The sequence below is a fragment of the Fulvia fulva genome, chromosome 11, assembly GCF_020509005.1.
Source record: "Fulvia fulva chromosome 11, complete sequence".
In the NCBI taxonomy this organism is placed as follows: domain Eukaryota; kingdom Fungi; phylum Ascomycota; class Dothideomycetes; order Mycosphaerellales; family Mycosphaerellaceae; genus Fulvia; species Fulvia fulva.
The window spans coordinates 126,075-151,584 of record NC_063022.1 but is presented as its reverse complement, the minus strand read 5'-3'; the positions used below and the strand labels follow the sequence as shown (position 1 = coordinate 151,584).

At 53.6% G+C, this 25,510-nt stretch overlaps 10 protein-coding genes across 10 annotated transcripts; 4 read left to right on the top strand and 6 right to left on the bottom strand.

The window, feature by feature from the left end:
* Positions 1–141: 141 nt before the first annotated feature.
* CLAFUR5_12556 (Threonine--tRNA ligase, cytoplasmic) lies at positions 142–2,633 on the bottom strand (the record flags this gene model as incomplete). Its single annotated transcript, XM_047911704.1, has 2 exons — positions 142–262; positions 319–2,633. 2 exons carry the CDS (start codon positions 2,631–2,633, stop codon positions 142–144), a joined length of 2,436 nt encoding a protein of 811 aa, XP_047767912.1.
* A 367-nt stretch (positions 2,634–3,000) lies between these two features.
* CLAFUR5_12555 (uncharacterized protein) lies at positions 3,001–4,083 on the top strand (the record flags this gene model as incomplete). The annotated part of the gene is made up of 1 exon (XM_047911703.1): positions 3,001–4,083. One exon carries the CDS (start codon positions 3,001–3,003, stop codon positions 4,081–4,083), a length of 1,083 nt encoding a protein of 360 aa, XP_047767883.1.
* Positions 4,084–5,477: 1,394 nt separating this feature from the next.
* Positions 5,478–5,723, bottom strand: CLAFUR5_12554 (uncharacterized protein; the record flags this gene model as incomplete). The annotated part of the gene is made up of 1 exon (XM_047911702.1): positions 5,478–5,723. One exon carries the CDS (start codon positions 5,721–5,723, stop codon positions 5,478–5,480), a length of 246 nt encoding a protein of 81 aa, XP_047767913.1.
* Positions 5,724–8,930: 3,207 nt separating this feature from the next.
* On the bottom strand, positions 8,931–9,277 carry CLAFUR5_12552 (uncharacterized protein; the record flags this gene model as incomplete). Its single annotated transcript, XM_047911700.1, has 2 exons — positions 8,931–9,128; positions 9,188–9,277. The coding sequence occupies 2 exons, from the start codon at positions 9,275–9,277 to the stop codon at positions 8,931–8,933; spliced, it is 288 nt and encodes a 95-aa protein (XP_047767908.1).
* Positions 9,278–9,824: 547 nt separating this feature from the next.
* On the bottom strand, positions 9,825–11,492 carry CLAFUR5_12551 (F-box protein HRT3; the record flags this gene model as incomplete). The annotated part of the gene is made up of 2 exons (XM_047911699.1): positions 9,825–11,009; positions 11,064–11,492. 2 exons carry the CDS (start codon positions 11,490–11,492, stop codon positions 9,825–9,827), a joined length of 1,614 nt encoding a protein of 537 aa, XP_047767909.1.
* A 431-nt stretch (positions 11,493–11,923) lies between these two features.
* On the top strand, positions 11,924–13,227 carry CLAFUR5_12550 (Mitochondrial carrier protein MTM1; the record flags this gene model as incomplete). Its single annotated transcript, XM_047911698.1, has 2 exons — positions 11,924–12,116; positions 12,167–13,227. 2 exons carry the CDS (start codon positions 11,924–11,926, stop codon positions 13,225–13,227), a joined length of 1,254 nt encoding a protein of 417 aa, XP_047767910.1.
* Positions 13,228–14,613: 1,386 nt separating this feature from the next.
* CLAFUR5_12549 (uncharacterized protein) lies at positions 14,614–16,013 on the bottom strand (the record flags this gene model as incomplete). The annotated part of the gene is given in 3 exon segments (XM_047911697.1): positions 14,614–15,686; positions 15,734–15,796; positions 15,815–16,013. The coding sequence occupies 3 exon segments, from the start codon at positions 16,011–16,013 to the stop codon at positions 14,614–14,616; spliced, it is 1,335 nt and encodes a 444-aa protein (XP_047768297.1).
* A 388-nt stretch (positions 16,014–16,401) lies between these two features.
* Positions 16,402–17,865, top strand: CLAFUR5_12548 (uncharacterized protein; the record flags this gene model as incomplete). Its single annotated transcript, XM_047911696.1, has 2 exons — positions 16,402–16,844; positions 16,878–17,865. The coding sequence occupies 2 exons, from the start codon at positions 16,402–16,404 to the stop codon at positions 17,863–17,865; spliced, it is 1,431 nt and encodes a 476-aa protein (XP_047768296.1).
* A 140-nt stretch (positions 17,866–18,005) lies between these two features.
* CLAFUR5_12547 (NFX1-type zinc finger-containing protein 1) lies at positions 18,006–23,387 on the top strand (the record flags this gene model as incomplete). Its single annotated transcript, XM_047911695.1, has 3 exons — positions 18,006–21,998; positions 22,044–22,502; positions 22,551–23,387. The coding sequence occupies 3 exons, from the start codon at positions 18,006–18,008 to the stop codon at positions 23,385–23,387; spliced, it is 5,289 nt and encodes a 1,762-aa protein (XP_047768300.1).
* A 78-nt stretch (positions 23,388–23,465) lies between these two features.
* Positions 23,466–25,157, bottom strand: CLAFUR5_12546 (Lactose permease; the record flags this gene model as incomplete). Its single annotated transcript, XM_047911694.1, has 3 exons — positions 23,466–23,599; positions 23,649–24,660; positions 24,702–25,157. The coding sequence occupies 3 exons, from the start codon at positions 25,155–25,157 to the stop codon at positions 23,466–23,468; spliced, it is 1,602 nt and encodes a 533-aa protein (XP_047768367.1).
* Positions 25,158–25,510: the final 353 nt, after the last annotated feature.

The following is a 25,510-nucleotide window of genomic DNA, read 5'->3' as shown; positions in this document are numbered from 1 at the left end:
CGTTTTCATTCGGGGTGTGAACTCAGCTTGTAGCTACCTTGCTTCTACATCAGAAAGGCCGCCACGATGGTCTGTCTCCGGCAAATCGAATAGACTTCAAAGGTCATCAAGTGCATGATTGTAGCAAGGCTGGCTTAGCTCTTACTCTGCAAGCTTCGACAACGAACTATCACGGAGTCGCTCGTCGCGCAGCTTGCAAAGCAGCTGGATAGCCTTGTCCACTGGGATCAACTCGCCCAGCTTTTGGGTCTCGGGGTCATCTCTGTAGCAACGTTAGTCAAGGTTCTACTCGTCACATGCGCATAGACAGTATCGTACCTGTTACGAATGTTGACCGCCCTATTCTCCTTCTCCTGAGCGCCAACAACAAAGATGAAGTTGTACTGCTGCAGCTGACCAGTACGGATTTTCTTCTGCATGGTATTTCCAGTAATGTCAATGTCAACATGCATCTTCTGCGCACGGAAGAGCTTCTGCAGCTCTAGCACGTAGTCGTTGGCAGAAGGCATGACAGGGACGATGAGGATCTGGCGAGGTGACAGCCAGAACGGCCACTTGCCGCCAAAGTGCTCGATCAGGATAGCGATGAAACGCTCGAATGAACCGTAGATGGCACGGTGAATCATGACTGGGCGCTGGCAACCAGGAGTGAGCTCACGGCGGTAGGAGGCCTCGCTCTTTGGTGCTGCTGATGGGTCTGGTCGGGCGTCTGGTGCCGATCGGATGACGAGCTTCTCTTCAGTCTTTTCGCCATCCGCGGCTTTGGGTGCCTCAGCTGCGGCCTTTGCATCGCCGTTGACTTGCGCCTCAGCCTTGGTGGACGCCACGGCCTTCTCTTCTGACCGGTACTCGAGGTTGAACTGTTGTGGAAGTTGGAAGTCAAGCTGGATAGTGGCACACTGGAATTCTCGTCGCAGGGCGTCGCTGATGGTAATGTCAATCTTTGGTCCGTAGAAAGCACCATCACCTGGGTTCAGCTCCCACTGGGTACCGCTCTTCGCCTTGAACTCGTCAAGCGCTTTGGTGAGTTGTGCTTCTGCGCGGTCCCAAGTGGCGACATCACCAAGATGTCCCTCTGGTCGGGTGGACAGCTTCATCTTGAAGGTGAAGCCGAAAAGGCCATAGACGGCAGTCATGAGGTCGAACAGGCCCTCAATCTCTTGACCAATCTGTGCTTCAGTACAGAAGATGTGGGTGTCGTCCTGCACGAAACGGCGCACTCTGGTAAGACCAGTCAATGCACCGGAAGCCTCGTTACGGTGAAGAACACCAAACTCGGCCATACGGATGGGCAACTCCCTGTAACTTCGCTCGCCGTGACCGAAGATGAGGGCGTGACCTGGGCAGTTCATGGGCTTGAGGGCCCACTCGTGCTTCTCGACGCTGAACGTGAACATGTCATCCTTGTAATGTTGCCAGTGACCGGATTGCTTCCACAACGCGGAGTCGTACATGTTTGGTGACTGCACCTCTTGGTACTCGCGCTTCCAGTACTCCTCGCGAATATATGATTGGAGAGCGTTGAAGATGACCATACCGCGTGGCAGCCAGAATGCGGATCCAGGTGACATCTGATCGAAGAAGAACAGCTCCTGCTCCTGGCCAATCTTGCGGTGATCACGCTTCGCTGCCTCCTCGAGCATGTGCTTGTGCTCCTCGAGCTGCTTCTTGTCGGGGAAGGAAACACCGTATATTCGCTGCAAGCTGTCGTTCTTCGCGTCGCCCAAGAAGTAGCTGGCAGAGTTCTTCATGATCTCGAATGCCTTGATCCGGCCAGTGTGCTCGACGTGAGGTCCTCTGCAGAGATCGATGAGAGGTCCATTACGGTAGACAGTAGTGGAGGTGCCGTCTGGAATCTTGTCGTTGATGATGTGCTGCTTGTACTTGTTGTACGAGAACATCTCCAGCAGCTCCTCCTTGGTCAAAGTGAGTCGCTCGAACTTTTGCTTCTCTTTGGTGATCTTCTCAACAATCTGCTTCAATGGCTTGTGGTCCGCCTCGGAAACAGCAGCCATCTGTGGCAATGCCATCTCGTAGTAGAAGCCATCGTCGACAGGTGGACCGATACATAGCGAACAGCCGAATCTCCGCTCTGATGCCTCGCCAAGGATGTGTGCACTGCTATGCCAGAAGACCTTCTTTCCTTCGGGGTGTTCGAAGTCGAGCAGCTCCAGGTTGCAGCTCTTCTCCAATGGTCGCGGCAAGTCCCACAGATCCCCGTCCACCCTCGCGATGACTGTGCGCTCGTACAAGCTCTTGCTCATCTCACGTGCAATCTGCGCTGGAGTAGTCTCCCAACTCTTGCCAGGTACCTTGTTGCCATTGGGGAGGGTGATCTCAATGTCCTCTCGTGGCTGCTTGGCTACCCATTCGTCGTACTCGGCGCGTCGCTTGTCGAACAGTGCGTTTCTGGTAGCGAAGAAGTCGGGTGGTGGGTTCAGCTCGAGGGGGCGAGCATCGCCGGGGTTGGCTGCTGCTTTCTTGTCTTTACCCATCGTGCTCGTGAAAGTGAAGGGCCGTGCTGCTGCTGTGCTGGGTGTTGCGCACGCGATGCGGAAAGTGTTTGTTGGCGGGAGTGTTCGTGAGATCCGTGAGAAAGTCACCCGCGCGTGGTGTTGTATGCGAAACAGCATGCAGCGTCAACAAACTCCTGACTCCTCTCTCCTCGTGTCTGATGCTGTGCGTCCACCTTCCCGACCTGACTCCGACTTGCTTCCCAAAAATTGAAGCCACGCGATTGCGCATTGACCCCCGCTGTGGCGGTGCGCGCTAGGCTCAATGCCGAGACTACACTATCCCTGCATCCTCAACATTCACTTCACCTTTACCAAATGCATACGAGTGGGCTATGCTCATCAGGTCGCGTTGTGACTATCTCCACGACTGTCATATGGACGTGATGGATGCCCGTGCTCCCCTGGTCAGATCATCGGCTGACTGAGCACCACTCAAGGACCATTGCAGGATATCTTTCACTGCTGGCATTGAGCATCAATCAGGATGGCAGCCTACCAGAATCTTCGGGCTCAAGTCTCACACCAGCCATCAAGATCTCACTGTCCCATAGCCTTCCCGCTGGTCTCTGACATCGAAACGACCGCAAAACGCTTCGTTGGCATCGAGTCCAAATGTACGAACGAGAACATGAGCAAATGCCACCGGCAATCTCAATCACCGTTGTTCTGCATTCCAGCTGAGCTGAGAAATCTCATTTACGATTACGCATCACTGCCGGATGTACACCCGTCGAAAAGAAGATGCCCACCACATTGTATCACGCTTGCTTGTCATTCTTTCCACACCAACCTTTCCTGGCTACAAGTTTGCCGGCTCATCTGGCTAGAGGCCAATGCTGTTGTGTTCAAGTATGCTGAACCGCTCTTCTTCCGGCTGTACGAAGCACCGGACCTGCAGCACTTCATGCGGAACTTGACACCATTGAACGTCGAGTACCTGCAGCGAATCCATATCGGTCAAGAAGTCTTTAACCTTGCTCTCGACCCCACGGTCCTCAAGTATCTGGAGGATACGACCTTGCAGCTCTGGCCTCCGGAAGTCACCATCACGCTCACGGCCTATCCCTGCTTTTCCAGCACAGAGGACGTGTCTGACTGGATCATGCAGATTCTCACGCACCAGAAGTTCGCCTCGACAGACAAGCTCCAGATTAATATCCACGTTGCTGAACACCAGGTTAGGAACATTCAGTCCATAGCTGAGGTGATCCGACGCGAGAGAAGGATTGGTGATTGGGAGCCACTTTCCAGTAACAAGCGGGAGGAAGTGAGGTGGCTACGGCAATGGGGCGACAGTCGGCCTAGATTCCAACGTGGAAGTCCCGTCAACATGGCATATCGTACGTTTAACATTGACTTCAGACGTGCTCCCGGGACTGGCAAAGTAAGACTGCAGAAGTATGAACCTGGCATGGATACCGATTGCTGGCACCTAATGCCTTGGCGAACCATTTTCCCGCAGAGTCATCCGTGTCAACGCACCTTCAGCGCACAGGATCTCCACGCGGAAAGGTACTTGAGGAAGTGGCAAGCTGAGGACAGTCTACTGAAGTTTGTGGATGAGTGAGACCCGACGGCCAGACGAGCTTCTCGCTGAAGCATGTCAGGAATGAGTGAGACTGGCACTGATGGCCGCGACTCCTGGTGATGCTTGAACCCCTGATGCGTGGAAGACGATGACCGTGCGCACCAACCCTCATACAGTCCTGGGCATAGTTTTTACAACCCCATGTTCTTCCACCTTTCCTCATTAGGAAGGATGTATCCACTGCTTGGCGTAGCTCACCACCCGGTGTGTCCTCCATTGTTGGCTATTACTGCCTCGTAGCGTTCTCACATACTCTTGCATATACGTTGTATGTCCTCAGGTGTGAGCTTGGCCCATTCTCGATAGTGAGATTGAAGGTAGCAACACCTTCTGAGATGGACATGGATAGCCGGAAGGGGTTAGCGTAAATACAGTGGTTGTAAAAACCATGCCCAGGACTGTAAGCCCCCGGATCCAACGTCTCAGCACATATGGCCAAAAGGGTTCGGGAGTGATAGCTTGAGCGGTCCATCCGCCTCACCAAACACAAGCTACCCGACCGCGAGCTTAGTACTATCGTGGGTGACCACATCACAATCTTCCATCCAGAAGTCTCCCATTGATCACTATACGATGATTCAATGGTTCGTTGGGTTCCGCCCTTCGTGGAGCGTGTACTAGGTACTCGCAATTGACTGCACCGCCCCTGCGTATGGTTGATGAATTGTGTGAGAAGCCTGTGCGGTGGGAAAGGTTCGTGCTGTATGTTTCTTGTGCTTTTTGCGCTGTAAGTCTCTGAGCTACTTTTGGTTGCCTTCTGAGTCGGCAGTCATCAATTTTGGAGTGCCTGAAAGAATGGGAGCATCTACATCCTACGCATATGCTACCTTTGCAAGCAAAAACCTTTTATGCCCCAGCGGCAAGACGCAACGACAAAAGCAACACCGCCAGCCGTCACCTTGTGACCTTCGCACCCACCGATCTCGATAGTCGCCAGTCCCAGCGCTCAGATTCGACAAATGATCTCCACCCTATGCCCCTTCCCTCCACTCCTCGCCAAAACCTCCACCAACAACCCCAGCAGCTTCTCCGTCATGAATGGGCTCCCATCCTCCCTGACCTCTCCCTCCAGCTCGATCGTCTCTTCCATCGCCTTCTTCAACAACCGACCAGGCACGAAGTTCCCCGTCGGAAAGCCATGAATTATCTGCTCTCTGCGTAGCAACAGGGCCTCAACCTCGAACCCCCCTTCCCGGAAATGCAACGCACACGACGCTCGGCTGGAGTAAATCGAGACTGTCTCCGTCAACGGCAATCGCGTCGCGCCGAAGACCGAGAGCCAGTTCCTCGTCTCGGAGGAAACTCTTCGCCCCCCCGCGAGGCAGGGTAAGGTGGATCCGACGGGAGCGGTGGTAGATAAGGAGGTACTCGAGTCAAATCTGCCGGCATACTTGCGCGAGACGAGCAGGCAGGGTCAAAGGGGTAGTCCAGGTTATCGTCGCAACGGCGCACTGCTCTTGCACGAGCTCGTAGATCTTGTTGCGGATTTCGCCGGGGAGGGTGAGGAGGGTTTTGCGCTCCGCGGCGGCTTTGAAGTCGAGGTAGCCGAGGGTCAGGAGGTGGTGGTTGAGGGTGAGGAGTTGGGGTTTGGTGTAGGGGATTAGACCGTGTTGGCGCATTTTGGGTGGTGTGGTGGTGGTGTTGGGGGGCTTGGTGCTTGTTAGTGAGCTTTCTTTTCTCCACAGGGGCGGTATGTAGGGTGATGTGGTTGGGTGTGCTTACGTTTGTGTGACGGTCTGTGTGCGTGGATGTATTGGGTGGTTGTTTCGGTATCATGGTTGAAACAGGATGTAAAAGGCGGTGCGCGGGATGAGTCCTTTAGCAGGCTTCATGTGCGGGCGCAGCTCGTAAACACGTGCGGACAGGGATAAAGCGGTCTGTGCGCATTGAGTCACAAGCTGGCCTCCTCCACCATGTGGCAGTCTGAGCATTCACCCCACTCACCAAATACTGTACTCGAAGGTCTTGGCGGCATAGACAAGGATGATGAGATCGAAAAGTACGTTGAATGCTCTATCTTAGCTGCGTCAATAAGTTCGCTGCCCCATCAGCAATGGTTCCGAGCTCCATCACCGAGTACTGCCTGTGGATCCTTCTTGCCTAATGTACCTGTCCCTCACCATAAGTCTTTATATTCATCCTGAAAGGCTCCGCGTCTGCTTGTCGGACAAACCACACCTTGAAGTGCTTCAACAGTGGCCCGCACGTCTGATGGTTCTTCAAGAACTCCATCGTGACCTCGAGATCTCCATTTTTTCGACAATACTTTTCCACCACACTTGCATCTCTTGCAATCATGTCCCAAGTTGCGATGGCCCTTCGGCCCTCTCTTCCGATGGCTTGTAGCCACTTGAAGGTATGGGTCTGGAGGCTGAAACCGTCGAGGAAGGTCTTATGCTTGTAGTAATAAGGCAGAAGCTCACTGCGTAGGCTTGAACAGACCTGTGTGATGGGGGAATGCTGCGGACGCGGATTGGGAGGGTGGAAGCTGTAGTCGCGTACTTCTGGGACCGCATTGATAACCATTTTGCCAATGTGGCTCTAGATCTCTGGTGGAAGGTCGAGAAGCGAGGTCTTCTCTTCCTGCATCTCGTTAGCTGTGAGTTTTGGTTGTGATCAAACCCGCTTTCGTACCTCTGACTGCTTGGCTCTGGCCTCAAGAGCGAGCAAGGCGCCTTTTCCTGTGGTGGTTGTCGATGGCACTTCCATGTTGTGCGCGTGATATGACGTTCTCTGTCCGCGGAAAATGTTGATCGTGAGTCAGGTCGCAGCAAAAGCGGGCCTGAGGAGCTTGAGCACCTTTAACGGTTGATTACGTAGTAGGGGTATATAGGGGTACTGCTGAGACATATATAGCTAGGAGGCGAAGGATCATGGACCCTGGTCGCGCACGGGCCTACGCTGGCGGCTTGCATGTGATTCAGAAGGTCGCCAGCCTTTTCTTTACTCGAGCAACGAGAAGTGCAGACTTTCAATTGAATGTGAGATTACTGGGGCGGGAACTCCGGGGACGGTTATGGGGTGGTAGATGGGTGTTGCTGTATGCCACCCATGATCTCGGAGCTGAAGCCATGCCTACAACACCAGTCTCATGTAAAGGACACCAGAAGCTAGCATTTCTTTTAAATCGCCACCTGAAGTCTACGAGAGCTTGCATGCGCCCTAGAGTTTGATGGTATGCATCTCGTGCCAGCCGTCTGGTGCCCGCTTAGTCTGCACGATCTCAGCACGGATACCCCAGGCGATGTCCATTATTTCTTCATCTATGATCTGCCACTTCGGCCCGACAATCGTGAGACCAGTGACATGTCTGCGATTCCGCTCGCCAATGGCGCTAAGCCATTTGTCGGTCGCATAGTGGTCGAGGCTCACAGAGATGGTGACCTTCGTGGCGTAGTAGTAAGGCAGCAACTCTTCACGCAGGACCCGGCTGACTTGAGTGATGGCTGGCTGCTGGGGTGGTGGCCACTTCCTGCATGTGCAAAAGTTCTCGCAGCCTGAGTACGAGGGTCTGACCGGCGTGGTGTTGTCGATGACCAGTCTGCCGATCTCGCTCCAGATTTCGGCGGGGAGGTCGAGAAGGGAAGTGGGCTGCAAAGACAAGTGTCAGTGACCTTGCCTGTTGGACGTGATGTCCCTTTGCCGTACCTTCTTGTGCTCGTAGCGCGCGAGGATCTGCTTTGCAGCCTTCTTGAGGGCGGCCATTGTGTAGATTCGACCAGACATGTTGCATGTATGTAGCGGGGCAGTGCAGCCATGAGACCGAAGGCTGGTGATGTAAATGAGTGCTCAGAATTGACGCGAGTAGAAAAGTGTGAGTGTGAAGCTGAGCAACGTGCAGATCTCATATGATGCCTGCCACTCCGTACTTGGCCCTGTACTGCAGTCCAGATCATTCACTCTCTTCGGTCAAGATATACCGTCCCAACCAGGTCCCTCCACCTCTACAAGAACTTCACTCGGTATGTAGACCGGCGAGAATTATCCCTGTCGATGTGCTCGAGCTCACATCGAACATCCCACAGCTCCTGGATCATCTCGCTCGTGATCTCAAACTTGCGGTACCCTCTTGGAGTATCCGAGACCAAAAAACTGCGCCTCTTCAGGATCACGCCAGAGACAGTCCTTCGATTCTCGCCGCCAATGGTTCGCAGCCAACTACAGACTGCCTTGTGGTGCATGTCTGCGGTGACACTAACCCTTGAGCAGTAGAAGTAGGGTAGAAGCTCTTCTCGTAGGACTCTGCTCGTTTGCGCAATTGCTGGTTGTTGGGGAAAATTTAGTCTTTCTCGGCACTGCACGCAGAAGCAGGGGGGAAAGTGGTGGACGGTCAAGTGCGGGTAGTCGTCTATCACGAGCTTGCCGATCTTGCTCCAGATCTCTGCTGGTAGATAGAGAAGTGAGGTGGCCTACAAGTCTGGTCAGTAGGTGGATTCGTAAGGGCGCAAGGTCTTGTCTACTCGCCATCTTTGTCTTCGTGACATCGAGCGCCGTAGTAGATACGGCGATATTGGGGCTCATATCTGCTACGTGACCTTCAGTAGCCATAGAAGGGTGTGGTGATGTTGTCTGGCTGATCAAGTGATTGCGCTGTGATGTTTGATCATGGTTGCGTGAGGGAGGAAAGCGGCTTCACAAGCTTCAGCATTGGCCACAATGCACAAGGCACGTGCGACGTATCTTGCAAGTGCTCCACTCGCAGCATTACCAGCTACAAGACTTAGAGGGTCATGTGCTCTCAACCAATACCCTTGTGCCCCCACTTCACAGAAATCTGAGCTCATACAGCCAGCGATGATACGGAGCACAGAATTTCGGAACTCTACTCACCAGCTCGAGACCACATCCAAGTTCTGCCTGCCATCCCTCAGGACTCGACAGATTCGGGTGATGTCTGGCTGTCCTTTCGTGTCAGGGGGATATCGAAGAGCTAGAGGGTTGTATGTGAAGGATGGCGCATCGTCGATAGCTATCTTGCCGATCTTCGACCAAAGCTCCGCCGGTAGGTCGAGGAGACGAAAGGGCTGTGTAGGTGTTAGTAACATGAGCGATGGATCCGCCAGGTCAAAACCTCGCGACGTACCTTTACCCGCTGTCTTGTTGCCGATCCATAATGTTGGTTTGTAAATGCGAGCGCGTGCGACCGCAGCGGTGTGTACGTGAGTTCGTGCATGTTCGAGTGATCAAATGTGCATACGACAGTACGAGAGATTCCAGGCAAGAGTAGGCTCCTTATTTGTAACGCCAGTCACAAGACAGCACGGACCACCTCTGCTGCTGCGCTAGTGTGGCAGGCGCCATCCGTGCTAAGTGACGATCACATGCCCACAAGTGACTCTCTTATCGCTTCATACTCACCGGCCTTGACGATACCCCCGGCCTCCAGATCCCCGAGCTCTCCTCTCACAGGAACCTCACTTCATACAATGTCGTGGAAGGAATCGGGGCGGTCGCAGGGCTTCTCAATACGCCATAGTATTGGGCCCAAGACGTGACGCGCTTCCAGTGCAACGCTGAAGCCAGTCTTGTTCGTAATTTTTCCGCTTGAGCGATTGAGGAGACGACCGGCCCGCATACTGCAAGCCGTTGAGAATGAGACTTCGTCGCTATCTTTCCGCATACGATGCAAACATTCCGACATGCAAGGACGCAGACGCAAAAAGCCGCGAAGGAAAGGGCAGCAGGACCACCACGAAATCATGGCTTGCAGGAATGTCGGGCTACACACCACTCCCATAGCTTCGCACGCGGCTCCAGTAGAAAGCCTTGTCATGCCTTAACGTAAACTCTCCCCAGTCATCCGTCAACTTGTTATGACTCCAAAAGCCCTTCCACGCCAGCTTATTGTTCCTCGTGCTCTTACCCGCATGCGCCAGCGCTAGATGGATTCTGAAGATGTACTTGGCAACAGTACCCTCAGTCTCGATGTGCACATCGCCCTCGGTCTCCGGCTCGCCGGTCATTTCATCGACCATCCCAGAATGCGGACCTGACAGACGCCAGCGACCGCGCAGGGCGTCTTTCATGACGGAGCTGGGGAGGTAGTTGCCGTGGTGGTTGTGAACGTTTTCTTTCGTGAGATGGTGTACAACGTCAGATGGTTCCGAGGTGGTCAGGAGGGAGATCGCCGAACCGTCGCGGAAGAAGCGGAGATAGCGGAAGTAGGTCACGACATGCACTGGTGCGCCCCAGGTGAGAGTATTAGTCGACGTGGCACCGGCTCGTGTGTAGTTGACGGTGGCGATGTAGCAGCCATTGAAGCGTATTCGAGGTCGTGAGCGCAACATGTGCCGCCACGAGTTAGCGTAGGTTGTGCGAAGGAGTTGTTCGGTCAATGTGTCGAAGGCCAGTGCACGCTCCTGCGGTATTGGTGGTAGTACTTTGTCTGCATCGTCCTCTTCGTAGGCTCCAAGATATCGTGCTATGTCGTCGTTGGAATTGAGCTGGTCGCCCTCCACTTCGACAGCGTAGGTGTAGTGCATTGCGCCGAAGCCGACCTCGTCACCTTGGGCCACCCGCTTCCAGATCGATTGCTCTGTCAGGACAAGGTAGGCAAGTCGCTTGCATACTTGAGCACAGCGGCCGAACGTAGCCACGTCAATAACGGCAAGCTCGGTCAGAATGGCAGTCAGTATCTCTTCCGGCAGCTCAGCGATCGGACACTTTTCTGGCGGTGAGGCATCCGTCGGCGGGGCGGGAGCTTCAATCCGGAGTGATGCGAAGTCATCGACCAGCTGTTTCAAAGTCGCTGGCAACGCTTCGGCACTGCCATGCAGCGAGTGATGGGCGGTACCCGGGACAGTGGCAGATGCATTGGAAGGGTTGGTGTTCTGCGGCTTCGGCTTGACGGAAGATGAAGGAGGAAAGTGCTTTCGCTTGTAGGCTTCGTGAACGCCGTCATCAAGCTGTGACTTACCTCAGCATGGACATCACTATGGGGGAAGCACTGTGAAGCCTACTTTGAACGCTTTGCGGTAATGCCGCATGCTCTCGGACAGATTGCCCTGGGTCTCCTTCTCTACAGCACGTTCATAGTGCTCCAGGGCAGAGCTTGGCTCACGGTATGCGTCTCTATCGTGGGTTCGTCCATGGCCACCAAGCTGAAGCTGCTCTTCTTTGTCCGGCAGATCATGGTATGCCTTGGGTTCGAAGTCTTGGTTGAAGTTGCGGGATTTCGACGGACCCGCAGTCGCCGTCGCATGTGCCGGTGCAGGCGCTCCTCTTGCTCGGTCCAGCTTCTGATATGCGAGTCGTGTTGACAGCGGTTCGTTCGCCAGTCTGTTCCTGGCTGACACCTCTTCCCGCCATCGCTGTCGGAAGGCTTCGAGCTCGGCTTCTGTCTCCGGTGCGGGATGGGACATGTCTGACGGCTGATCTGAGTTGCTCATCGTGGGATGAATTCGTGGGGGGAAGGTGAGACGTGGATGAAGTGCAGTGGCGATGTTTATGTTGATGGGATGCACTCAGAGGAACCTCGGTGACTGCCTTAGGACACCACGGCGGAAACAAGCGAGGCCGGGATGCGTCAGGGCAAAGTCAAAGCGACGTCGGACACGCGATCGGCTAGCATCGGCCGGTAGTGCATAGATTAAGTTTGGCATCAAGGTGATCGAATCATCATTCCACAGAGAAACATCCAACTCGCTCCTTTCACGCATTCAATCATTCTCTGCTGGCCTTGACCGCGATTCTCCATCTTCAGCCCGACCCTCGCCATCAGATTTCATCATCACCCAGCTGGAGACAAAGAAGGACAGCTCTTCGCGCCACTGAGCGCGGTGGAGCCACCAGCGCGGGACGACGTCGACCATTGAACGAGATGGCGACAGTACACACACAAGGCCAGGACCACGACAGAATACTGTCAGCTGATGGCGAGGGACAGTCTGATACAAACACCCTCCACCTCACAATGCCGCCCAACACTGCGCGGACAGCAAAGGACGATGAGACCTCGGCTGCCCAGAAAATGTTGTCTGCTGTGACCGGCAGCATCTTGACCTCATTGCTTGGTATGGTCAAGCCCGCAATGTCTCGTAGGCCTTCAGCTAACGCTTCACAGTAACACCCCTAGACGTCGTCCGCGTACGACTACAATCCTCCTCCCCAAGTCCGTCCCCCTCTGCACGATTACCTGCCTTCGTCCAATTGCCTCCCAATCTCGGTGTCACTGCCTGTTGTCGCGAGGTCTTCTGGGTGCAAAACCAGTCACAATTCTGCGTTGCTTCACCTGCAGTCATCGATGAAAGGGTCATCTCTGACTGTGCGGCAGAAGAGACTCAACGCAAGACATTCAACTCCACCCTCGATGGGATCCGGAAGATCGCTAGAAACGAAGGCATCTGCACACTATGGCGAGGACTCAGCCCGACCCTGCTGATGAGCATACCCGCAAACGTCATATACTTTGCTGGATACGATTGGCTGAGGCATAGTCAGAGGAGTCCGATGAAGGATCATGTTAGTGATGCGTATGCGCCGTTGGTGGCAGGAAGTGTAGCAAGAGTGCTGGCAGCCATTGCTGTCAGTCCGATTGAGATGTTGAGGACGAGGATGCAAGCGACACAGTCGTCGGAAAAGAATGTCATGCGCGCGACAATGTCTGGTCTGCAAGAGATGGTTTCATCACAGGGATACGCCTCGTTGTGGCGCGGCTTGAGCCTTACACTCTGGAGAGATGTACCATTCTCAGCCTTGTACTGGTGGGGTTATGAATGGGGACGCAAGCGATTGGACCAGAACCGGGCACACAGCGCAGTCTTCTCTGGCAAGGACGGATCCCACTACCAATTACTGCTGGACTCTTTCATCGCTGGAGCTGGAGCAGGAGGTGTCGCAGCGCTTGTCACAACACCATTCGATGTCGGCAAGACCCGGCAGCAGACTGTCATCAACTCGACCATGTCCGCAGAGAAGAGACGGAACCTGCCAGAAGGACGAACAATGCCACGCTTTCTTTGGCACATCTACAAGACCCAAGGCACATCTGGACTCTTCAAAGGCTGGGCAGCCCGATGTTTGAAGGTCGCGCCGGCTTGCGCCATCATGATCTCGAGTTATGAGATCGGTAAGAAGATGGCCGTGACGGTGAATGATAAGAAGCATCAAGGGTTGGAAGACTGATCTTGAATGCAGCACCTTATCGGTTTGGGAAGTGATGGTCGGCATTTCAGCATTTGTGGGTGTTCGGCATCAAAATAACATCAAGCGAGGAGTTCGGGAGTGTAAGGAATACCCCATGTACGATTACGATAGCAGGAAGTGGACACATGAGCGTCCAGTATGGCATGTAGTCTACTCAATCGCTGATCTAAGGAAGGATCAAAAGTCAAGGACTAGTCTCGCAGAGTCTGGTCCACGCTGTCTACTACGAAATGGTCAAAACAGAGCAGTTCTCCGAGAGAGCAGGAGGCTGTGGATTGTGTAAGTACTGACTTCTCCGCAGCATACTGTATGCATCGAGGCAAGTCACTTCATCTCTGCACCTCTCACTCGTTCGAGTCCTCAGGAAGCCGTGGGCAGCTTGTGATAACTGCATCTGTGGTTCCTTGAGACTTCTTCCGTAACATAGTGGTAGTTGAATGCCAACCGTGGCTCATCCTTGCCTGGTTCCCCGACCAGAGCTCGATCTGCTCCCCACTGTGAGAAAGAGTGTGCATCGACACAAAGGACAACGCTATAGCGCTGGTTCTGACCATGGCGTCCGCCAGGAAAATCAACACTCGTACGCAGCAAATGTGGAACAGGTCTGAAGGAACACGACACCCACGGGCTGCAGGCACTCGTGGGGAGAATCAGCGCACCCTATTCGAACCACCCGAGAGATGATTGGCAAGCAGATCCCGGAAAGTGAAGGACTGAGAAAGCGTCAAGTCGTAGGAGCTCGTCATGGCTGTGTGTGCCAAGAGACCCAGCACGAAGCAGGACCCTAGAAGTCAGGTCATCGTGGCCGCCCGTTGAAAGCTCTCACGCATAGCATGAGGCTGGCAGGGACTGAGATCGAGGATATGATAGGAGCAGATGGAGCACGATGCGGTTTGTGGGCGGCTGAGAGCGGGGATGGGGTTGAAGGAGAAGGGAAGTGGTGTGTCTGACTGAGCCTGATGTAGAGGGATCGAGGTGATGGAGGGGAGGTGTGTTGGGAGGATGAAATGGGCACTGTACCGCTGTGCGTGGTGTCGTTTATATTTGACGTGCTCAGCTGGCCATGCTATCTTCTCCACTCTTTTGGCTACAGTCCCCGTTGCATAGAGAAGCACGATGCGTTGCGTGGAGTTGTGTTGGACACAAGATCGTTCGTCTGCCAAGACCAGTCGGGCCGAATGTTCCCTCCACGTTCCCTCTGTTCACCAACGACTTCTTTCCCATCCACTCACTCGAGTTTCGGCCGCTGACCAACTCCATGCTTGCACGAAAGTATGAAATTGCGTGAGAACAAGGCTATTCCCGAGCACCTTCTCTTTCTCCCTGATCTCAGGCCATATGGGACACACAGACCTTGCACGACCATCAGTACTTGCATCGGCCGCAGTACCCACAGTCTTCCGTACAGGCTGTGTAATCAGGATCTCCTTCAACGTCCGAGTCGACATCAACGCCGCCTTCAGCGTCAGACCCGGCCTGATCCCCTTGACTCTCCGAGCTGTCTGAACCCCCATCTGATTCTGCACCACCCCAAGCGAGCTTGAGGTCTTCTGGCATGACTCGTGGGAAGCTGCCATCCAGTTTGCGCATCTCGAGGACTCCTTGCTGTTGCGAGCAGACTTCGAATGCTTCATCGGGGTGATGCCTGGCGTACGACACGATCTCCGCCACCAGAGCCGAGAGGACACGAAGTTCGTCCACATGGTCGTTCTCCCACTGCAAAATCTGCTTACGAACATCTTTCACTTCGATGTCGTTGAAGTTGCCATGTTGGTGGTAAGCCATGATGAAGTTGGGAATCTGACGTACCCACAGTCTGTCAAGTTCGCCGCCGAGGATATCTTCTGACTTCTTCTTGTGTGAGCGTGTCTTGATGTCGAAGATGGCCTTCTGAGGGATGACTTTTCCACCTTGTTGCATACTGATGCCATCATGGTCGGGCAACATGGTCGATACAGCTCGAGAGTCGCTCGACGACTCTCCAAGGTACCCGTCGCCTTCATAGCGCACGACGCATGTGAAGCTATCAAAGTTGTATTTGATGAGACGCTGATGTGATACAGACTCGCGGACGCAGGATTCGAGAGGCGTGTACGCCTCAGGCATCGTATGACCATAGCCTCGGACATCTACAATCTTCTCGGTCGGGCTGTTCTCTCTCCGGATGAAGAACACGGTATCCTCTACCGTGTCGACGATGAATCGAAACGACTTGTCAGCTTGGCGGGCGAAGCGCAGAAGACTCCCCATTGTGCTTCCGCAAGCAAAAATGTCGATCTCGCGTGTATCGAGACCATGATTTTGTGCAAGTACTGCACGAACTGCGGGCTCGATGGGATGCTTCGGATACTGCGCGGCGTTGATGTCTCGAAAGTACTCGCTGGCATCTTCTTCAAGGTGTGGTGTATTTTCTGGGGGGGACCACTTTGGCGGTACGCCTAGGTATATCAGTCGCTGTACTGCCCTGGTCGTGTCGGATACTCACCTGGAATGACCATTGTAGGTACGTTTCTCTTCAGCCAATTGAACGAGGCCAGGTACTGACAATCTGTTATGCGAGACATACTGTGTTTGAGGACCTTCTGCTTGAAATCCTGCCATTGGTAAGTGCAAAGAGCAGCACCGAAAGGCGGCGCTTGCCCCCCAGCATTGTTTACAGATTTACTCTGCGTTTGACCGCCACGCCAGTTGTGCCCACGGCTGCCTCTTCCACGGTATCCGCCACGAGGTTGGAAACTATGTCCAGATGTCCGATTGCCGTACATCTCGATGGTATGTGGACAAGTGTACCTGTTGGAATTGAGTGTCTACACTAATGAAGAATCGCAGGAGTGGACATGTTTCTGTGTCACACACAAGCATGCCATATGCAGCTGTCTAGCTCACTGGCGGGCCCTTGCAGCATGCATATCCAAACTTGACGGCAGCTCGCGACAATGAGGGTTCCGAGACAGCGCATCCTTGCGCTTTGTGATCAAAGGCTTAGACAAGAAACGCGCTAGTTGTCCGTACGGTATTTTGGCCCAGCAAGGGCCGTTTTTCCTGCGTAAACACCAAAACGTGGACTTCCATATTGCTCGTTTGTCGGCTCGCCAGTCTCACAGTCCAATAACGACCTGCAAAGAATCACATTCAACCACCGGGATAATCATCATGGCCGATAACAGCCAGCCACGAACGACACATTCCCGCGCCGAGAAACTCACAAAGCTGCTTCATGCTTACATCGTCGGCCTTCGAGCTATTCAAAGCGTCCGAGATGTGCAGCAATTCATCCAGGCTATTTGTGACCAAGCAGATCACGCAGCATGCATCGAGAAGCTTGGGTGTAGTGCTTCAGGCTTGGAGGCACTACGCAAAGGCTTACGTTTTGACACCTCTATCGACTTCATCAACGGTCCATTGCACAACTTTCTCGTATACTTGGCTGTCCCAGAGGTCAAAAGACTCTGCAATGGTGACTTCCTCAAGCGGGTGCTCGAGGTGATCGTCTCGCCACCAAGCCTCTGGACTGTAATGACTCTAGCGCAGCAGAACGACGAGCTGTCCGCTCCTGCAGAGTTGAGCTACGCATGGCTGTTGCTAGAGCTCGTCGCGTGACCCGAAGGCACTCCCGTGGATGTTGACAGTATCGCGGCCAACATTGTTGCAGAGAAGACTTTCACGAGTTCCGACGATCGTGCATTACGTGCTATTGGTTATCGCATTGAACACATCCTGCAAACCAAGAAAGGCGGCCAATCACCTTCCATCGCTGGTCCTGGAGGTCGACATGACAACGATTTTGTAGATTTTCGCCGAATCGCGATATATCCGACAGAGGATGAGCTGACCAGCAAAGATCCTCCATACTACAGCGCCGCTCACGCGTTGACTCAACTTCCAACAGAAGAAAGGGTAGCACACCACCTCGACAACCAATTTCGCCTTCTTCGTGAAGACTTTCTGGCCGAGCTTCGTGATGACTTACCCAACAAGGCTCGCAAAGGAGGACCGCACCGTCAGAGTATGAGGCTCTCTCGCTTGACCTTTGCTGGAGTGCACAATGGCGGCGAGCGGTCTCGACTACCGACTTCTATCGCCATAGCCGTCAGGGCTGGGCTCGAACGCCTGACATATGCAGTCGATCGGAAAGCTTTCCTGAAAGACAACTACAACTTCATCAAGCATCAATCCTTCGGCTACTTCACTGATGGCGGCAAGCTGATCGCTTTCGGTACAATCTGGCGAGATCAGGACCTTTTATGTCAAGACACACCTGTCGTTGCCATTCGCACACCCGGAGCTGGTGCCTTCAAGAGAGTGCTCCTCCAGCTGGCCACGTCGGACACGCTTCAGTTCGTGCTCATCGACACTGCGGTGTTGGCGTATGAGCCAGTACTGCAGTGTCTGCAGACGAAGCTCGAGTTGCCGCTGTGGGAACAGATCTTATGCCCGGAAAGCCCACACAGTGATGTGGACCGCACACACGCAGAGAGAAGTTTGGCGGACATTGCAGATCAGATCGAGAGAAGCTCTGGGAGTGATCTTCAACTGATCTTGAGCCTGCCAAAGCCTTCACGCCTGGACACCTCACAGATGACATCGCTTTTGTCGGCCCTGCGTCAGTCTCTCTAAGTCTAATTCAGGGCCCTCCAGGTACAGGCAAGAGTTTCATAGGCGCGTTAGCAACCAAAGCTTTTCATGATAATACCTCGGAGAACATACTGGTTGTCTGTTACACGAACCACGCACTCGATCAATTCCTTGAGGATCTCATGGATATTGGCATCCCGTCCTCTAGTATGGTCCGACTCGGATCCAAGTCCACAGCTCGCACCCAGCCACTGAGCATCGGTCAGCAAGCACCACCTGGCTTCCGGAGCCGAGAGAATTGGGACACTATTAACCGACTCAATGAGGAGCTGACCAACCACGCCAATACACTGGATCAGTCTGTGATCACCTTTCGAAGCACAAGTGGATCCGATTCGCAGCTTTTGGAATACCTGGAGTTCTCCGAGGAGGACTACGACTTTTTTGAAGCGTTTGTCGTTCCGAAAGCCGATGACGGGTTCAGATACGTCCGTGAAGACGGTCGCGAGATCAACAGCCTTTACCTGCTGCGTAGATGGTACCAAGGCAAAGATCCAGGCATTTTCAGCCAGAATGTATCACCTTGGCACATTGACATCTGGAACATGGATGGCGCCTCCCGTCGTTCGAGAGTGCAGGAGTGGCGACTAGCTATGCTTTCTGAAGCAGCTGATAATATCGTCGCCCACGCACATGTCTTTGATTCAAGCCAGCAGACTTTGCAGGAGGCCCTGGGACGGCAAAAGACCGAGGTGATACAGCAAAAGCGCATTGTGGCTTGCACAACGACTGCTGCGAGTATGTACAGCAAACACCTACAGAGCGCCTCACCAGGCATCGTCTTGGTTGAGGAGGCTGGAGAGATTCTCGAAAGTCATGTGCTGACAGCCATGACATCTGGGACGAAGCAGTTGGTGCTTATAGGTGACCACCGACAGCTGAGGCCTAAAGTCAACAACTATTCCTTGACAGTGGAGAAGGGTGACGGCTTCGACCTCAACCGCTCTTTGTTTGAGCGATTGGTGTTGGCTGGTCTACCACACACGACTTTGACACAGCAACATCGCATGTGCCCGGAAATTTCAAGCTTGGTCCGGTGGTTGGCTTATCCAGATCTCCTAGATGCCCCCAGTAAAACACAGCGCGAGCCTCTTCGTGGGCTGCAGAAAAGAGTAGTCTTCGTGAAGCACGAGAAACTCGAGCTTCATAGCCATGTTGCAGATCGACGCGATCAAGGCGCAAGCACCAGCAAACAGAACGAGCATGAAGTGGCAATGGTCAAGAAAGTTGTGAAGTACATGGCGCAGCAAGGCTATGGCACAGCTTGCCAGGTCGTCCTCACACCCTACCTCGGACAGCTGGGTCTTTTGCGCCGAGAACTTGCAAAGGACAACGATCCGGTGCTCAACGACATGGACTCTTTCGATTTGGTTCGAGCTGGTCTACTATCTCCAGCCAGCGCATCTCAAAAGAAACAACCGCTCAAGCTCAGCACTGTCGACAACTACCAGGGTGAAGAAGCCGACATTGTTATAGTGTCGTTGACACGCAGCAACCCCAATGGTGACATCGGCTTCATGATCTCTCCAGAGCGTCTTAATGTGCTGCTCTCACGAGCTCGCAAAGCCCTCATCATTATCGGGAACCCAGCAACCTTTCTGGCCAGTAAGAAGGGAGGAGAATTATGGTCATCGTTCTTCGCGTTGCTCGCCGAGACAAACTCCATCCTCGATGGTCTACCAGTGCGATGTGCTCAGCATCCCGATCGAGAGATGATGCTGTGTTCGCCTGAGGAATTCGATCAGCTTTGCCCTGACGGAGGGTGCGCAGCTCCATGTGGCGTAACATTGAGCTGTGGACAGCACCAATGTCAACAAAAGTGCCATCGGAGAACGGACCACTCTCGCATGCAATGCAAACACCGTGTGCAGGACAAATGTCCACAAGGTCATAAGCTGACGTGGACGTGCTCGCAAGGCCACCCCGTCTCTTGTCGGACATGCGATGCAGAGGCAGCGGCTCTGCTCGCACAGCAACAACGTAACGCTGAATTGGACAAGGAACTTCAAGCACGGCAGGCGGCATACGCTTCGGAACTGGCTAAGATTCAGGCCGAACTCGACCACGTTCGCCTAGCTGCGAAGGACAAGCGTGAACAGGATGAGCAGAGCAACGAACTGACGCAGCGTCGCAAAGATCTTGAAAACGCCAAAGCTCTCGCTGCTCGGCAGGTAGCTGCAGCTGAGACGTCTAAGAAGCAGAAGTCGACACAGGCGGGTGCTGGTGCCAAACAACCGAAAGTCTCGTCCACGATACCTGAATCTAGCAGCAACGAGGGTGATCGCGATTTTAAGTCTGAGGCCACACTTGATTGGGAGCACCAGAAGACGATCGAGGGCGCAAAGAACGAGGCTATGGACCAGCTGATGGCCATGATTGGCCTTGAGGCAGTGAAAGAGCAGTTCCTGGAGATCAAGTCTAAGGTCGACCTTCTGGTCCGCCAAGATCTGTCAATCACTAAGGAGAGATTCGTTGCCGCTTTGCTCGGCAATCCTGGGTCAGGCAAAACAACTGTTGCTCGTTTGTATGCGAAGTTCCTATGCTCGGTGGGCGCTCTTCCAGGAGACAACTTTGTCGAGACTACAGGAGCGAAGCTGGCCAGTGAAGGTGTTCAGGGATGTAAGAAGCTACTTGAAGATCTGCTCAACCAGGGCGGCGGCGCCTTCTTTATCGACGAGGCGTATCAGCTTACATCAGGCTCGAACTTTGGTGGCGCAGCGGTACTGGACTATCTACTGCCAGAGGTGGAGAATCTTACCGGCAAGGTCGTCTTCATTCTGGCTGGATACAACAAGCAGATGGAGAAGTTCTTCCAGCACAACCCTGGCCTACCAAGTCGGTTCGCTCGGCGAATGCAGTTTGACGATTACGAAGATGATGAACTGCTAGCCATCATGAATTACAACCTGACAAAGCGTTACGAAGGCCGCATGAAGCTTGAAGACGGACATAATGGACTCTACGCACGCATCGTGGCGCGACGTATAGGTCGTGGTCGCGGAAAAGAAGGCTTTGGCAATGCGCGTGAAGTCGAGAACGTGGTTTCCATGATTGCTTCTCGGCAAGCAAAACGTCTTCGTAGAGAACGCAAGGCACGAGGCAAGAGAGAGTCTCCCGATGACATGCTCTTCACCAAGACAGATATGATCGGTCCCGAGCCAAAGAATGTCCTGGCAGGTAACAAGTCCTGGCTCAAACTGCAGAAGCTCATCGGGTTGGACAGCGTCAAGGAATCGGTGAGAGCGCTGCTGGCTAGCATTCAGAACAACTACCAGCGTGAGCTCGCAGAAGAACCATTGGTAGAGTACAGTCTCAACAAAGTCTTCATCGGTAACCCGGGATCCGGTAAGACATCTGTCGCCAAAATCTATGGCCAGATGCTTGCGGACATCGGTATGCTCTCAAGTGGCGAAGTCGTCATTAAGAAACCCGCAGACTTCGTGGGAAGTGTCCAGGGCGCTTCTGAAGCAAACACCAAGGGGATTCTGGATGCTGCTGTTGGCAAAGTGCTCGTCATTGATGAGGCGTACGGTCTCTACGGGGGCGGTCAAGGAAGCAACTCTGACCCATACCGCACTGCTGTCATTGACACGATCGTGGCTGAGATCCAGAGCGTACCAGGCGATGATCGATGTGTGCTTCTACTGGGTTACAAAGACCAGATGGAGGAGATGTTCCAACACGTGAATCCTGGACTGGCACGTCGCTTCCCTATTGCTTCTGGGTTCGTCTTTGAGGACTTTAAAGACGACGACATGGCAGCAATTCTCGACATGAAGCTGAAAGACCAAGGATTTGGTGTTACTGAGCGTGCTCGACAGGTAGCTCTCAGCATCCTCCAGCGTGCCCGGAATTGCCCTCACTTTGGCAACGCTGGCGAGGTCGACATCATCCTCAATGATGCCAAGATGCGGCAGCAAAAGCGCATAGCTGGAGACGACACTGCTGCTACCGGCATGTTTGAAGCTTCCGATTTTGATCCCGACTTTGATCGAGGTGATCGCGCTACTACGAACGTAGCAGCTCTCTTCAAGGACACTGTGGGCTGTGAGACCATTGTAGCACAGCTACAGGGCTATCAAACAGTCGCTGCTAACATGAAAGAGCTTGAGATGGTGCGTCGATCTCCAGACACTTTACGACTTGCTAACACTTCACAGGATCCACGAGAGCAGATACCCTTTGCCTTTTTGTTCAGAGGCCCACCAGGAATCGGTAAGACCACAACTGCCTCGAAGATGGGGAAAGTGTTCTACGACATGGGCTTTCTTTCGAAAGCAGAAGTGGTCCAATGCTCGGCCTCCGATCTGGTTGGTGAATATGTTGGCCAGACCGGTCCCAAGACAAGAAAGCTTCTGGAAAAGGCTCTGGGGAAGGTGCTTTTCATTGATGAGGCATACCGACTATCCGGAGGCATGTTTGCACAAGAGGCTCTTGACGAGTTAGTCGATGGGTTGACGAACGAGCGGTTCTTCAGAAAGCTTGTTGTCATTCTGGCTGGCTACGACGCCGACATCAATCGACTCATGTCGATGAACCCGGGACTCACATCGCGCTTTCCAGAGACGATCACATTCAAACCATTGAGACCAGAAGTCTGCTTGGACTTGCTGATCAAGGTAAGCAATTCTTCCCTCCCGGTTGGAGACTTGCTAACAATTGTGCAGACGCTTGCAAAGAAGAAGGGTCTGGACATCTCGCCCATTGAGAATCTGCCCACGCATGTGAGGGATGTAGTGCTGGAAAAGTTTTCGAACCTCGCAACCCAAGCCAACTTTGCCAACGCTCGTGACATCCAAACACTTTCCAAGACGATCTTCGGTACCCTCGTAAAGGACTTCAAGAAGAAGGCCGGTGGTATGACTGTGACACAAGACCTGCTTTTGAAAGCACTGAATGACATGATCGTGGAACGAGCCAATCGAGCAGCGGATGCGACGACTGCTGGAGCTTCGAACAATCTGTCATCGACAATGCCGCAGTTGCCGCGATCCCTGACGAAAGAACCTCAACCACAGCGGAAGATAGTGACGCGAAGCATGTCCACCGCGATGTCAGACATGGAGCTTGCAGATCAGGGGCGAGCGCCAGACTCGGCAAATCCTTCTCCTACCGAGGCCAACGACCAACCGCCTGCTTCATCCATCACCGTCCAGCGAGACCCCGGCGTCTCGGATGCCATTTGGACGCAGCTTCAGATCGACCGCATGAAAGCCGAGCAAGAAGAGCGTGAGTTTGAACGTCTCAAAGATGAAGAACGCAAATTGAGAGCATGGCTCAAAGCCTGCGCCGATGCAAAGCGTCAGAAAGAGCTAGAAGAGATAGAGCGGAAGCGGAAAGAGGCGGAGGAAAAGCGACGTAAGGAGGCATTGGCTCAGAAGAAGTTGGAACAGATGGGATGCTGTCCGGTGGGGTATCAGTGGATCAAGCAGCAGGGTGGGTGGAGGTGTGCAGGTGGGTCGCATTGGATGGATGATGGAGCTGTGGACCGGATGGTAGGATGACCGCTTGCGGGAAGGCAAAGGGGACTTTCGCAAGATGGGCGATATTCCAGCGACGGGCAATCACTTTGCGTAGAACGTCTACTCACACTGCAGTCCTCTCGATCTTGTCTTCTGCAACGATGCTTTGGGTGGCCACGGTGCATCGAAGACTTCTTGCAATTGCTCCATGGTCCGCCCTTTCGTTTCCATACCGCAGAAGTACCAAGCAAACCCTGCATGCCAACGTCAGTCCAGCATCAACCAGATTCGCCCAGCACTCACCATAGACCACATTGAGGCACACAAACACAAGATAATACTTCCAAGCTATAGCCTTGAACGCAACAGCCGTGATATACGTATTGTAGAAGTTGGCCGTGTTGTTCATAATGACATGAATTCCCATCCCGGTCGCGCGAGTATGGTTGTCCAGCGTCTCAGCACAATATGTAGGGGTTAATGGCGTGTACACGAAGCTGTAGGCGCAACCGAACAAGAAGATGAAGGCTATGCCCGCATTTGAAAGAGATTTTGCGTGGCTGGTGGGTGCTCTGGAATGCTCAAAGTACGATGAGAAGCCCGTGACTGCGGCAAAGAGGATGGCGAGAACGAATGACCCGACCCAGAGCTTGGTGCGTCTACCAATTTTGTCGTTGGTTGCTGATCCAAAGACGGCTCCAGTACAGCTCACAATGCTGTTAGCGAACGTCAGCAACAGTCGTCGATCGGTCGACGCCACACCAAGCTGCGTGTACATGGTCGGTAGGTAGTACGTCAGCACCGAGTTGCCTGACAGCTGCGAGCCGTAACTCATCAGCGCGACCATTGCTATTCTCCAGCAGGCATTGTGCGTCTTGACCAGATCTCTCCAGTCCCACCAGCTCCGCATCTTTTGTACTGCAATGGATTCTTCAAACTCCCTAAGCTCAAGCTGCACCATTGGATGCCGCATATCTCCAGCGCCATGATACTTTGCGAGGATACGGGCTGCCTCTTCGTGTTTACCACGACTGCAGAGCCACCTTGGACTTTCTGGTATCGAGAACGAGCCCAGCAAGATGAAGACGGGTGGAACACACTGCAGACCCAATGGTAGTCTCCAGCTTAGCTGCGAGGTATCCTTTGTTGTAGCGTAAGTGACACCAGTCGCCAGTATTGAGCCAGAATAGAAGAAAGTGTTGTAGTAGCCCGTAATCCTTCCTCGCCATTGAAGAGGTGCCAGCTCAATGGCATATGTCGGAGCAGCAGATGTCCCCAGTGATATGCCCAGTCCGAGCACGAATCTACCACGAATCTACCACCCAAGAGGTAAGCCTCGCTCTGCGCTGCAGTCACAAGCACAGCACCGATCATGATGATGACCGCTCCAATACCCATGCCAGCTCTTCGACCGAAGACGTCGCAGACAAAGCCGGTGAACACGGCGCCCACCATGCTGCCAATTGTGTAGATGGCGAAGATGATGCCAGTACTGGAGCCAGTCTCCTCTTTGCGGAAGTATGCTTGATACTGATTCATGGCGTTGATTGAACCAAAGATGGAGCCATCGAACCCAGATGCTGTGGCGTTGAGGCAGGCTGTGAGGAGGATGAGATAGAGTTGCAAAGACTCTTTTGACAGCAGGTTGAGAGGTGCGCCATTCGTAGTTGCTTGGATAAAATCGGGATTGCCTTGAACGTTGACCACTTCTGGGATCTGTTTGGCATCACCTGTTGTATCCTCGATATGGCTGATGAATGTGGCGCCTTCTTTGGACTGCCCGGCAAGACTGCTCTTCGTCACCGGCTCCATGTTTGATGTCTAAGATCTGGCCTAGGGGCAATAGGCAAAGCACTATATCGCGACCCCCGAAACCTCCCCAGACATCACAGACAGTGAAGCAAGGTAGCAGATAGCACAGCTAGTGCTCTTATCATGCACGATCCATGGTGTGGTTACATTTGTGGCCCCCAGCCTGCAGCCACGCGGGCACATGGTTCAAATACCGGCTTGGCTGGTATGATCTTGTACTGCAGATCTAGAGACCTCGTATTGTGCTTCTTGCTATCTGCCTGGGCTCATCCTGTTGCTGTCGTCGATGCAAATATGGCTCAACAGCTGCGCTCCAGCCATCGGCCTCCACTGGCCGAGATACTGCGGCAAAC